Here is a 13,873-nt window from a genome sequence, read left to right as displayed (position 1 = left end):
GATCTATAAGCACATTTTAATACCCTTCGGAAATGTCAACTGACACAAACAATCCATTCACCTTTTTGGGTTACTCTAACCGCAGTCGGATCCTGATGTTCCATCCTTTTCTTAAACTACACCTATTAGCCCCCACAGGGCATAACTGAGATGGGTACGGCCAATTGTACATACCTATGTTACTGTTGAATATAACTCAAAAAACTTATATTCCTCTGCCTAAATTATAAACACTGTTAACCTTCATTAATAGGGCGCCTCATACTCTTCTTCACCTTGCTTCTTTTGCTTGTTGAAACTTATATTTATCTCCTCAATCTATCATTGTCTTTCACCATTAAGGTGGATAGGTATTCTTGCCTCAAGACTCCTTATCAAGATGCTTACACCTTTTAGTACGCACATGATCTGCTGAAGACCTCACATTTACTTATCACAAGCAAGATGCAAAATCGAGTTCCTCTAACTCAACATTTCCACAACAATATCTCTTACCGACCATATTTCTTAATGTAGGTATCTCTTACTCTATCACACGATCTAGAGTAAGAAGAAAGAGTGACTGTTTTTAATGCACTGTAGCCTCCTTCTTATAAGTGTGGTGAACTGCACACCCATAAACAAGACTCTACTAGACACGGCTTGTAAACTCCCTAGGACAGAATTGCTCTGGTACCACTTTTGTCACGACCTAACCGATGGACCGCGACGGGCACCCGCTACCTTACTCAACTGAGTACCTACATAATGTATCCTTTCATGTCATACTATCATAGATGATTGAGCCAAAAGGCAGATGTCAGATAAGTAGAATTCAACATGTGATACCAACTTATCACAAGACATACGGGCCCATAAGACTAAAATAGCCACTCGTAAACGGAACATAGGCCAACAAGGCCATGTAATCTTTTACGTACATGACGTCTGTCTACAAACCTATAAGAATATATAATTTTCATAAAGATCGGGATAGAGTCCCACCATACCAAACAATACACGTCTAAATCATACTAACCAAACAAGCAACTCTGAAGCAAATGGAGTGCACCAACATCATCCGTTGAGCTGATAGCCTACTTGGAGGGCTCTCGACCTGTCTATCGGGACCTGTGGGCATAAAATTCAGCATCCCCAGGCAAAAGGGATGTCATTACGAATAATAAACCGAGTATGCAAGGCACATATATAAGTACATAATAGACATAGGAGAAATATAGAGTAAATGATTCAACCTGTAAGTCGGGATAACTCTGTAAATCATGAAATAATTATAGTGTCATGCATATGCATATGAATGTCATGTCATGCATGGGTACATGTTTCATAACATCATCAGACCTTTGAGGGAATCCTATCATATCATCTCGGCCACTGTGGGCAAATCATCAAGGTATACCAGCTGATTAGGTGGTGGTGCGTGTATAACGCCATAACCGTTCTCATATCCCATATACCTATATATATACATATATATATATATATATGCGTATATAATGCCATCTGGTCATGGGTTAATGTGCATATATAAATTTATGAAATGCATATGAAATACGTTAATAAGATTTCCTCAGAATGCCATAAAAATCAATATGCCTTTCGAATAAACTTTATCAAATACGTATTTTTTGAGACCCATGAACAGAAGATATAATAATAATTCACATGGGGAAATAAGAATATAGACACCCCTAGTATTTCTATGAATAGTGTCATTTATGAAAATTACGCATTTGCTCGTTTCATTTGTATGGTATAGATCATGAAAAAAGAATAAAGGGATAGCCTTAACATACCTGAACCGATTCTCTTTTGCGAAAACACATAATGGCAAATCGAAGTAGAGTAAAATCCGTATGATATTCTTGGACAAGATTGCACCGTACTCCTTTAGAACTGCAAAATTTTACGTTGCTAGATCTTGTTGGAATCGTTTGGTTGCAAGAAGGATTGCTAATGTTTTTCTCTTCTTATTGCTGTGTTTTGGTACTGAAAGTATTAAGAAAGAGTTGCATTTGGTTGAAGTGTCTTTGAGAATCAATTCTCCGAATGCTAACGTTCTGTATTGGAAATGAAATTTGCAAGGTTTAAAAGCTTTAAAGTCGTGGTGTCTTTTGATTAAAGAATTAGGATGTCACCTACTAATAATTAACTAAGAGTCATTTTCTTAATAAGAGTTTTTCTTCCACGTTACTCTTTCATTTTTATACAAAGTTTTTTAATTAATTTAACTACGTAATATCCCGCTACCCGGTAATTAATCAATAACCCGCACAATTAAAAATTATCTCAATTTACTTAAAATACTACTTACTTTTAACACATCTTATACACCTTATACATCATACTATTATGGTCATGTGGTACCTTGTGTTGTACTAGTCCGTAAATATCGGGTATTAACGCTCGACCCGTATTTTAACTCCACATGCAAAACTTGGATGAAAATTTATTTTCTTTGACTTGCTACCCCTTTCACCTTCACGAAATTACTCATCACTTGTGAAATAGCATTATCCTTATAATCTCTGAATAATCTTTTTCTTGGACTGAAGTCAATTACCTTACGACAAATTTAACGTACAACACTACAAGGTACAACATCGTCGTAATTTAATACTGCGAAGCGTAACATAATCGTAATGTAATACTACAGGGCATAATATCATCGTAATATAATATTGCAGGACATAACATAATCGTAATGTAATAATACGAGGCGTAATATCGAAGTAATATTGCAGGGCATAATAGGTTCGGGTTCAGAGTGGCCTTGGAGTGGAATGAGACACTTAGTCTCTAATTTAGGAGCTTAAGTTGAAAAAATCAATCGGATGTTGATTTATGTGTAGTAGGTCACTGATGTAAATTTTGATTGTTCGAGTAGCTCCGTTAGGTGATTTTAGACTTAGGAGCGTGTTCGGAATGTAATTTTGAGATCCGTGGTAGAATTAGCCTTGAATTGACGAAATTGGAAATTTGAAGTTTCCGGTTGGTAGTGGAAATCTTGATATCGGGGTCGGAATTTAATTTCAAAAATTGGAGTAGGTCCGTAGTGTCATTTGTGATGTGTGTGCAAACTTTCAGGCCATTCGCAGCTGATTTGATAGGTTTCGACGTTGTTTGTGGAATTTGAGAGTTTCTAAGTTCTTAGGATTGAATCCGAGGGTAATTTGGTGTTTTGGTAGTGTTTTGAGTGATTCAAAGGCTCGACTAAGTTTGAATGATGTTATGGGATGTGTTGGCATATTTGGGTTGAGGTCCCGAGGGACTCAGGTGAATTTCGGGTGGTTAACAGACCAATTCTTGGTTTTGGAAGTTGGTAGATTTTCTGGTGTTTTGTTGCAGAGAAATCCTTCTTCGCGTTCGCGAGAGGGATCTCACGTTCGTGAAGGGATGTTGATTAAGGCTGCTGGGTTTTTCTTCGCATTCGCTATGTAGGTCCCGCGTTCGCGAAGGTTCAAGAGAGTAAGGCTACACATTCGCGATGCCGCGTAGAGTCAACAGTCATGTGGAGTTTCAGGCAATTAAGCCTACGTGTTTGCAAGGAGTGTTCCGTGTTCACGTAGAGTCTAGCTGAGTGGTCTTCGCATTCACGAGTGGGCCCTCGCATTCGCGAAGAAGGGAATTTTGGTCTGAGGAAGCTTATGCTTCGCGAACGCGAGGGAGCAACCGCGTTCGCGAAGAGGAAGACATCTGGGCGGAATGTTTAAGTTCAAAAACGAGTGTTTGAGTCCATAATTTCAAAATTCATTAGAGAGCTCGGGAGAAGGAGATTTTGAAAGGAATTTTCAGAGGAGTGATTGGGGTAAGTGTTCTTCACTCAAATTTGGTTAAAGTCTATGATTGTGTCTTCAGTTTTATCATTTATTTTGGGAATTTGGGGTGAAATTTTGGAAAAATGGAAGAAAATTTGGCGAGTGGATTTTAGGGATTTGGATGACCATTTGACGTCGGATTTTGGTGAATTTGATATGGGTATACTCGTGAGCGAATTGGCTTTCTAGTTTTGTAATTTTTATCAGATTTCGAGACGTGGGACCAGGGACTGGGTTTGAGCCAAATTCGGGATTTATGGTCTAATTTGATAATTTTTGTATGGATTTCATTGCTTTAGCGTATATTGATGATAATATACTGATTTTTGTTAGATTCGAAGCATTTGGAGGCTGAATCAAGAGGCAAGGGTATCTCGGGCTAGTCTTTTGGCTTGGTTTGAGGTAAGTAATGCTTCCAAACATGATTCTGAGGGTTCGAAACCCCGAACTACGTGTTCTATCATTAATATTGAGGTGACGCTAATGCCAAGTGACGGGCGTGTGGGCATGCACCGTGAGAATTGCTGCCTGGATCATTCCATGGCACCGCTTGGTAACTATTTCTTGCTGATATTTGTGTTGTGATTATGTGATTAAGTTAATAAGCTGTAAATCATGTTAGTCACCATGTCAAGGGTTCACGCCGATGCTTTTGAGACATGAGTGGTCAGTTCTTACTGTCATATCATTAGTTTCATTGGTACGCGGTACTCATATCCTAGTATGTCTCAGTCTCGATTATTATCATTTGGCACATCATATCATTGTTTCGGGCTAGTATCATGAAAGTGTGAGCCCGTGTGTGTGAGCCTGAAGTGTGATTACTGAGTGAGGCCAAGAGCCTAATATTGAGTGACAATATGGGATCGGGCTACACGACGTAGCGGAATATTGATTATGCCTTCGTTGGCTTGTTATAGCGCTTGGGCTGAAAGGAGCCCCTCCAGAGTCTACACACCCCTAGTGAGCGCAGTTGATATTATTGAGGGATAGATCTTTACTGGAATGGATCTTGTCCGAAGTACTTATACTTGGAGATGGATCTTCTCCATAGGGCTAGAATGGCCTTCCTCGGTACTGAGTGACTGTTGTTAGTGATGTGTATATATTCCGGTATGGATCTTCCCTGGGCCGGATGGCCATATACAACACCGAGTGGTTGAGCACTTGAGATTGGAGGTACATGGTACATGTTCGTGGTTTCTGTGCATTTAGTACGTAGAGATTTGCTGAGCCTCATACTTCACACTGTTTAGATTTGTATTTGCTTACTGTTGAGCTGAATACTTGTACTGCAAGCATGCCTACTTTACTTTACAGTTTAATTGTGTTACCTGTTGAGTTTAGTTCGTCACTACCTGTCAGTCCATAGTTTGGACTTATTATGTACTGAGTTGGTGTACTCACGTTACCCCCTGCACCTTGTGTGCAGATACATGTATTTCAGGCCACGAAAGCGGATGTTGACTATTCCAGACGCGGATTTCATCGGAGATATCGAGGTAGCTGTTTGACGTTCGCAGTCCCGACTTTCTCCTTCCTTCTCTACCCTCTAGTGTATTTTGGATATTTTTAGACTATTTTGGTCTAGTTATGTTTTTGGAACACATGTGGTATTTCTCATGACTTAGTGACACTCGAGGTCGGGAGTTTTATTTTCCGCTTTTATTTTGATTTTAACTTTACATCTTTTATGGAATTTTTGATGAAAATGGTATTATTTAAGATTTAAATAAAATGTTGAACTATTTTGGAAATGTGTCGGCTAGCCTAGTTTCACGATAGGTGCCATCACGACCGGGTCGGTTTTAGGGTCATGACAACACATCTGTTGTCTTTGCAAATGCAAAGAATGGCTCGCAAATGCAAACTCTGCATGACCGCAAATATGACATAGTCGTCGAAAATGTGAAGAATGCCTTCCCTAGACCCACTTCACAAATGCGAAGAATATTTCGCAAATGTGAAACGTGTGTGGCCTAGCTTCTCTTCACTTTTGTGATTAGAAGATCGCAAATACGAACCCCTTAGAGATTGCAAATGCGATGCCTGATCTTGCTAATGCGAAATCAGAGGCGTGCAACAAAATCAGATACACCAGCAAATTTCTCCAAGTCAAATTTCACTCCGTAGCCTATCTGAAACTCATCGAGCCACCGGGATCTAAACCAAATGTGCATACTAGTCTAAAAACATTGTAAGAACTTACTCGTGCGATTAAAACACCAAAACAACACCTAAAACTACGAATTGAACACCAAATTAAATGAGATTTTCAAGAAAGCTTTGAAGCTTCTATTTTCACAACCGGACGTCCAAATCATATCAAACAAACTCCATTTCTCACCAAATTTCATAGTCAAATCATAAATGTGGTATTGGACCTATATCGAGTTTCGTAACCAAAATACGGACCCATTATCTAAAAATTCAAACATTGGTCAAACATTTCCAATTCATTTAGCCTTTAACTATCAAATTTCGACAAAGTCTGATATCTTGGTATAGGGACTTCCGATTTTGATTTCGGAGAGCTCCAAGACTTTATCATACCCCGAGCTCGAGTTCGGAAGCTCGAAGTAAGAATCGAGCCTGGCCGGGATATGCGCACCTCAAGAAGCAAATCAGAGACCTGTTGTGATCTACCTCGACGACAGTATAATGTCGATGACACTAAAGAAAGGGTAGAAATTTCTCAAGGACACATGGATCATGGCATAAATTAAAGGATAAGATTTGTACGAAATAATATGAGTCCGTACTAGGTTGTTATAAGGGTGCACCAATAGAATTCTTTACCATAGTTGGGAATGCACCATATTAGGGTTTTCCCCTCCTATATATACGGAACCCCAATCATTTGTAAAGATTATGATATCTCATTCACTGCAATAGAACATTCTACTCTGCTTTTCTCGTGCTCCTCAATTGTTCTTCATCTTTATTGTATTCAATTTATTGTTCATACTTTGTTTTCTCTTAACTCACCTCGAGGCCCCTGAGATAATCGAGCTCGAGGTCCCCGTCGCCCTAACAACATTGGTTTGGTTCATCAATTCTTCTTACTTAAACCTAATATTACTTGTATATTCACTAGTATTGAATAAATCACACATATTTAAAATCACAAATCATCTTTAATTGTTACTCACATTTTTCGAGATAAAAATTTTGGTGCCCACCATGGGGCTAAAGATAATAGTGATAATTTATCACTGATTCTCGTTACAAAAGTTATCTTTACACTTTTTCTTGTCAAGATTTTTTGATTCTCAGGATTAAACATGTCTAGCACACAGAATGCACCTATTCACGAGGACGAAGGTATTGGAGAAAATAGCAGTATAGGGGTCGGTGTACCACCCATAAACCTGAGGAAGTGCCAAATATGTAGCCAATGGATATCAGCTCACATAATGCTCTAAATGCGTATTTAGGTGCTACCCTGTAGGGGGAGGGAAGCCCGACCCGGTGGACAAAGAACACAAGGAAAGGAAGAAGGAGGAGTTAGCCTCCAGTTGATATTTGAAATGCTGCAAGCCTTCCAAGTCGCCATCGCTCAACTTTAGAGTCAGAATAGAACTCCAAACACAGTCGAACCAGTGAACACATGGCATGCTGAGCCAGCGCTTGAGAGGCCCGCTAAAAGCGGCTCTGGGATTGACCCAAAATTATGAAAATGCTTGAAGAGCTCACCAAAAGGATCGAGACCGGAAAAAAGAAGATTGAAGAAAATGACAAAAAGGTGGAGACATACAACTATAAGGTCGACTAGATACCGAGAGCACCTTCTGATTTTGAAAGGAATGGACTCGAAGAAGTTTGTGCAAAAACCATTCCCCAAAGTGCGGCTCCGAAGCCCATCCCGAAGAATTTTCGAATGCCATATTTCCCTAAATAAACCGGAACCACTGATCCCAGCGAGCACATCACCACATATACTTGTGGCATAAAAGGAAATGATTTGGAAGACGATGAGATTGAGTTTGTTTTGCTAAAAAGGTTTGGGGAAACTTTGTCTAAAGGTGCCATGATTTGGTACCATAACTTACCCCCGAACTCTATCGATTCATTTGCCATGTTGGCAGACTCATTTGTAAAGGGACATACCAGTGCCATAAAAATTGAAACTAGGAAGTTCGATGTATTCAAAATAAAGCAAAGGGAGAACGAGATGCTAAGGGAGTTTGTATCCCGTTTTCACTCAGAACGAATGGAGTTACCACCAGTCTCCAATGACTGGGATGTATAAGCCTTCACTCAGCAGCTAAATGAACGAAGTTCGATAGCTTCGAAGCAGCTGAAGCAGAACTTGGTCGAGTATCCCGCTATGACTTGGGAGGATGTGCATAACAGCTACCAATCAAAAACTAGGGTCGAGGATGAGCAGTTGGGAGCCCCCTCTGGCTCAGTTTTTCAAAGAAGGTTACTAGCAAAGGAGTCAGAAAATGTAGACAAGGGGTCAAGATCGAATAAGGAAAGATATCATCCATACGTCGATGATCGAAGGAACATTTCAAGGCGTAACATACCTCGGAATGATCGAAGAGCTGATCGAGGTCAAAGTTCCCGAGGAATCATGAGCAAAACCAAGTTTTATAGGCACTTGGGACCGGCAGAGGGGCCCCGATTATCGGAGTACAACTTCATCTCCAATGCCTCGAGTATCATCTTAGCTATTGGCAAAATTAGAGATACTAGATGGCCCAAGCCTATACAGACCGATCCTTCTCAGGGGAACCTCAACTTGATGTGCAAGTATCATAGTACTAATGGGCATATGACCGAGGATTGCAGGCAGCTTAGAGAGGAGATAGCTCGGTTATTAAATGAGGGGCATCTTCGTGAATTGCTCAGCGACCGGGCAAAGAACCATTTCCGAGAAAGAGATGCAAATAGAAAGAGTGAGCCCGAAGAACCTCAACATGTCATGCATAGGATCATTGGAGGAGTCAACGTCCAACGGGGACCAATATTCAAACATTCCAAAGTATCTATCACAAGGGAGAAGCAGAATCGGGACTACATGCCCGAGGACACCCTCACATTCAGTGAGGAAGACATCAAGGCCTTATCTCCTCACAACTATGCACTGGTATTTTCTATCCTTTTAAATAAAGTTCAAGTTAAACGTGTTCTCGTGAATCCAGGTAGCTCAGCAAATATAATCAGATCAAGGGTCGTGGAGCAGGTCGGGATGCTTGACCAAATCTTACATGCCTCTCGAGTCTTGAATGGATTCAACATGGCAAGTGAAATGGCTGTGAGCACCTAATTTTTGCCCGACATGAAAATGACTCCTAAAAATAAACCAAAAATGATTTTAAGGGATTTTAGAAGTTTTTCTTTATTTAGTTGCATTTCATGAATTTTTAATATTTTAAAATCATAGAAAAATCATAAAAATGTCACGTTTTAATTTCATGACATCTTAGGTCCAATTTGCATGTAGGAATTAATTTTATTATGAAAAAATTACAAAAATGGTCATTATTACATATTTAGATTTTAGTCTTTAGAAAGTAGTGTTTTATTAGATTTTAAGTTAATTAGTTGCTTTAATAGATAAACAATTATAATTTTACAAATTAGATTGATTTAGGATTAATTTAGGATTTTATTAGATTTTTAAAATCAAAGAAAAAGAAAAATAGAAAAAAAAATTGATTTTATCTTCCCACTCCAAAGTTAATTATCCCAAATTCATTACCCTAATCCCTTCAAGCCCAAAACATTGAGCCCATACCCATTCTCGATTTGACCTAACCTAATTCCTACCCCTATAAAATAAAGCTGGACCTAAAAAGACCTAGCTAAGACCGAGACAACAACAAAAAAGGCAGACCACCACAATTAGAAAAATGAACGATCACCACTACCATTTGCATTAACCCACCTCAACCTTCATATACAACATAATACAGATGCCCCATATGGATTTTTCCAAAAAACGAAAAACAAGAAACGACATTTCCAATCATTTTTCTGGGACATGTAATGTGTGCTTGTGTATGTAGATCTCGAGTTGGGATTTTGAGAATTAAAAAAAAAAGCAAACCAAAATACGTACACAAAGAGGAAACGGCAAAAGGAGAAACGAAAAGAAGGGAACAAACGAAACCTTTGATTTTCGGTTCAGTTTTTTAGATTCATAAAACATATACAAAAATATTTCAGATGGTTATGAACAAAAGATAGTTGTTTTGGCATTCTTGGGTATTGGAATACTACTCTTTCAGTCTTTTGATATTGAAAGAATTTATCGCTGGAGTTGTTTGGATTTGCGTTCGAGCTCCGGTCAGTGGTGTCAATTGAAATATTTTTGTTGCTCTCCGTTTCGCAGTTGAAACTCGATCTTACTATTGTGACTATGGGTTAGACATTTATCAATAAAAGATCCAATTTTTTTTTCTTTCTTAATAGTATGTTTGCTCTAGTTGCTCTCGCCCAAAGGTTCTATTTGTTCCTATGTTCCGGTAGTTGTTCCTTCCTTTGATTTGTATATTTCATTTTATATTTGGAGGCATAAGTTGAATTAATCATGTAACTACCAAATATTTTATTTGTTTTGGACCGTAAAGGTTTGGCAATTGGTTCAAATTAGCTGGTATAGAATGATTTGGGTTTTGACTAACAAAGGAAAAAGAATTTGAGCCAAATAGCTAATCCATCTACCCTCAACAATATCTTGTTCATAAATTTGGCCTCATAATAATCTCAAATTAGCTTTAGGAAAAATAATTAATGAACATCGTAGCTTGCTTTAGGCACGACGTAATCTATCATCGTGATTGTGTACACGATCGCGTGACATAGTTATGATTTTCAAAATAAATCGAGGTGTGCCATAAACAAATAAAAATCCATAAAGCTATGGCTCTCACATTAGTATTAACTTAGATATTAAATAATCGTAAACACGCGTAGTTTGCTTTAGCCTCGACATAAACTATTGTTGTGATTATGTATATATTCACGTAACATAATTGCGAATTTAATTATAAAAAAGTAACTCGAGGGATGTGTTCGCGCAACTTCAGCCAAACTTTTTTCTTAATAAAATAAAGATAGCGTTAATAATCGTGGACACGTTCGCGTGACATGATTTTTGATGCGCCAAAGGAAATGAGTATACGTACGCGTAACTCAATTCATTAATTACGAATAAATCAAGTGATTAAAAGAGGTAAAATGGTAAATACACATAGGTTCGAAAATAAGTAATTAGACAATTTAAGCCAAATATAAATCTCTAAGCGACCATGCTAGAACCACGGAACCTGAGAATGCCTAAAACCTTCTCCCGGCTAACAGAATTCCTTATCTAGAATTTCTGATTCGCAGACTTTTAAATAAAGTCAAAACTTTCCTCGATTTGGGATTCAAAAATCACCGGTGACTTGGGACACCAAATAATTTATTCCAAGTGGCGATTATGATAAATTAATTCCACTTCGATTAATGTCACATTAATTGAAAAACTCCCATATACCCCCTCGGGGTATAAAAAGGTGGTGTGACAGCTCTGGAGAATCTGCTGGGGATCGAACCCAGAATCTCTGGTTCAGGGTTCAAGTATTCGAGCTTGTTATTGTGAATTTTTACTTGGCTTTATTTATTGTGATATTACTGTATTTTATGGACTTAATGTGCTAATTGTCATTTACCGCTTTGATATTACTTGAACTGTATTTAAATGTCTTCTTACGCCTTTGTCACGACCCTTACCCCGAACCCGGTCGTGATGGCACCTCTTGTGAAGACAAGGCCAGCCAGTCCAACACAGTACACTTCTTTAAGCAGTTAATTACTATAAAGCAGTTTAAAGCATGATTTAATAGCAATAATTCGCGAAAATATAGATAACAATAGAAGAAACCATCCCAACACAGCCCAAACCAGGGTGTCACAAGTCACGAGCATCTATTAGAGTATAAATACAACTACAATGTCTGAAACGTACAAAGCAAGACTGATGAAAGAAAAAGAAGAAAAAAATGGTGTTGCGAACGCTGGCAGCCACCTTGCTGACTCAGCCTCCGATCAGCCCAAAACCCGATACCGGGTGAATAAATACTTGCATCTGCACACAAGGTGCAGAGAGTAAAGTTAGTACTCCAACTTAGTGACTAGTAAAGGTAAATAACAACTGAGCAGTAAGAAATCACGTAATGCAATCAACATGATGTATAGAAGCAGTGTAAAACCTTTGAGAAAAGTAATGAAGCTGTGATATCTTTAGAAACATCTTAGCTCAGTTTAAACCTCTTTTTGAAAATGACTTTTTCAACAGTACGCAAATGAATGCAAACCAGTTAGTGCCGATAAGCACAGAACATCCAACCCTCGGGCATAAATACCACAGTATAACAGGTAAAATGACAAGTAAGTATAAAAGATGAACACATAAAGGTTCACCCCTCGGGCAATCTCTCAGAATAGTACCAGCCCCTCGGGCTCACTCTCAGAACAATATCAGCCCCTTGGGCTCACTCTCAGAATAATATCAGCCCCTCGGGCTCACTCTCAGAATAATATCAGCCCCTCGGGCTCACTCTCAAATCTCATTGGGTACCCGCGCTCACTGTGGGGGTACAGACTCCGGAGGGGCCCTTTACGGCCCAAGTGCTATATCAAGCCACCTCGTGGCATATAAAAATATCTCAAGCCCTCAGCCTCATATCACTTAACATATCCTCACATATGGCTCTCGGCTTCACTCAATCCGAAAATCATCACAAGCACCTCAGGCATAAGTAAAACAGTAGTTCTCAACCCAAAACATCATTTAGAAATATCATTTAAGTCTCAAAACTGAGTAAAAGTGGCTGAGTTATCAAATAGTAGGAAACAACTGGACTGAGTTCAAGTAATAATCAATACAGTGAAGAAATAGTGATAAAAATCCCTGGAGGGTTCAAATTAGTTGGCATGAAGCCCAAATATGGCAATCAGCCCAAACCATGATGATAACAAACAGGTTTCAGTCAAATATGCGGTAAAAACATCAATCGGGACGGACCAAATCACAATCCTCAATAGTAAACGACCCCACGCTCATCATCAAGCACGTGTCTTACCTCAATATAGCACAACGATGTGTAATCCGGGGTTTCAAACCCTCAGGACATCATTTACAATCATTACTCACCTCGAACCGGCGAAATCTCTAGCTCGCGACTCCTTTCCCCTCAAATTGGCCTCTACGCGCGTCGAATCTATCCAAAATCAGAACGAATACATCACAATATCCTAAGGGAACAAAGCCCAAGCGAAAACAATCAATAACAGGCACAAATCTCTAAATCACCAAAACTCGAGCCCCGGGCCAACTTCTCGAAACTCAGAATTCTTCACATCATTAGATTCCTTATTTCCCCACGAGTTCAGACATATCAAAAGTTCTCAAATCCGACCCCAAATGGTCTTTCAAATCCCAAATCAAAGGTCAAATTTCTCAAGCCCTAGCTCTTCAATTTTTAAGCTTAGTTTCCATGGATTTCTAGGTGGATTTCATAATAGAATTGAGTTTTAGGTCCTAAATTCTTACCTTCAAACTTTTCTCCTTGAATCCCTCTTCAATTTCCTTCAAAAACTCTCATAATGATCAACAATGGGGGAAATGAGCCCCAAAATTGCGGGTGAAATGACATAAAACATTCTGCCCAGCTCTGCCCGTTCCTTTATCGCGATCGCGAAGAGATATTATTCAAGACCTCAAAAATACACTACGCTAACGCGACCAACACCATGTGAACGCGATGACCAGATAAAATAACCTTATGCAAACGCGAACAACCGTACGCGAACGCGATGCACAAATTACCTTGGACACCATGTGACTCACTTCCTCTACACGATCGCGAGTGCCTTCTCACGAATGCGATGCACAGCTTCCCAACCTTCCACGAACGCAAAGCCTCTCACGCGAACACGAGGGCTAAATTTTGGCCTTCCTCCATTCCTTCTATGAGAACGCGAGGCTCCTCACGCAAACGCGAAGAGGTAATTCTCTGCAACACTGAACCTGCTATTTCTGCAACTTTCAAACTCCA

At 39.2% G+C, this 13,873-nt stretch overlaps 1 protein-coding gene across 1 annotated transcript; it reads left to right on the top strand.

The window, feature by feature from the left end:
- Positions 1 to 8,148: 8,148 nt before the first annotated feature.
- LOC138875485 (uncharacterized) lies at positions 8,149 to 9,093 on the top strand. Its single transcript, XM_070154317.1, has one exon. The coding sequence runs from the start codon at positions 8,149 to 8,151 to the stop codon at positions 9,091 to 9,093; it is 945 nt and encodes a 314-aa protein (XP_070010418.1).
- Positions 9,094 to 13,873: the final 4,780 nt, after the last annotated feature.

The sequence above is a fragment of the Nicotiana sylvestris genome, chromosome 8 (assembly GCF_000393655.2).
Source record: "Nicotiana sylvestris chromosome 8, ASM39365v2, whole genome shotgun sequence".
Lineage (NCBI taxonomy): Eukaryota > Viridiplantae > Streptophyta > Magnoliopsida > Solanales > Solanaceae > Nicotiana > Nicotiana sylvestris.
This window is presented reverse-complemented; position numbering and strand designations above follow the sequence as displayed.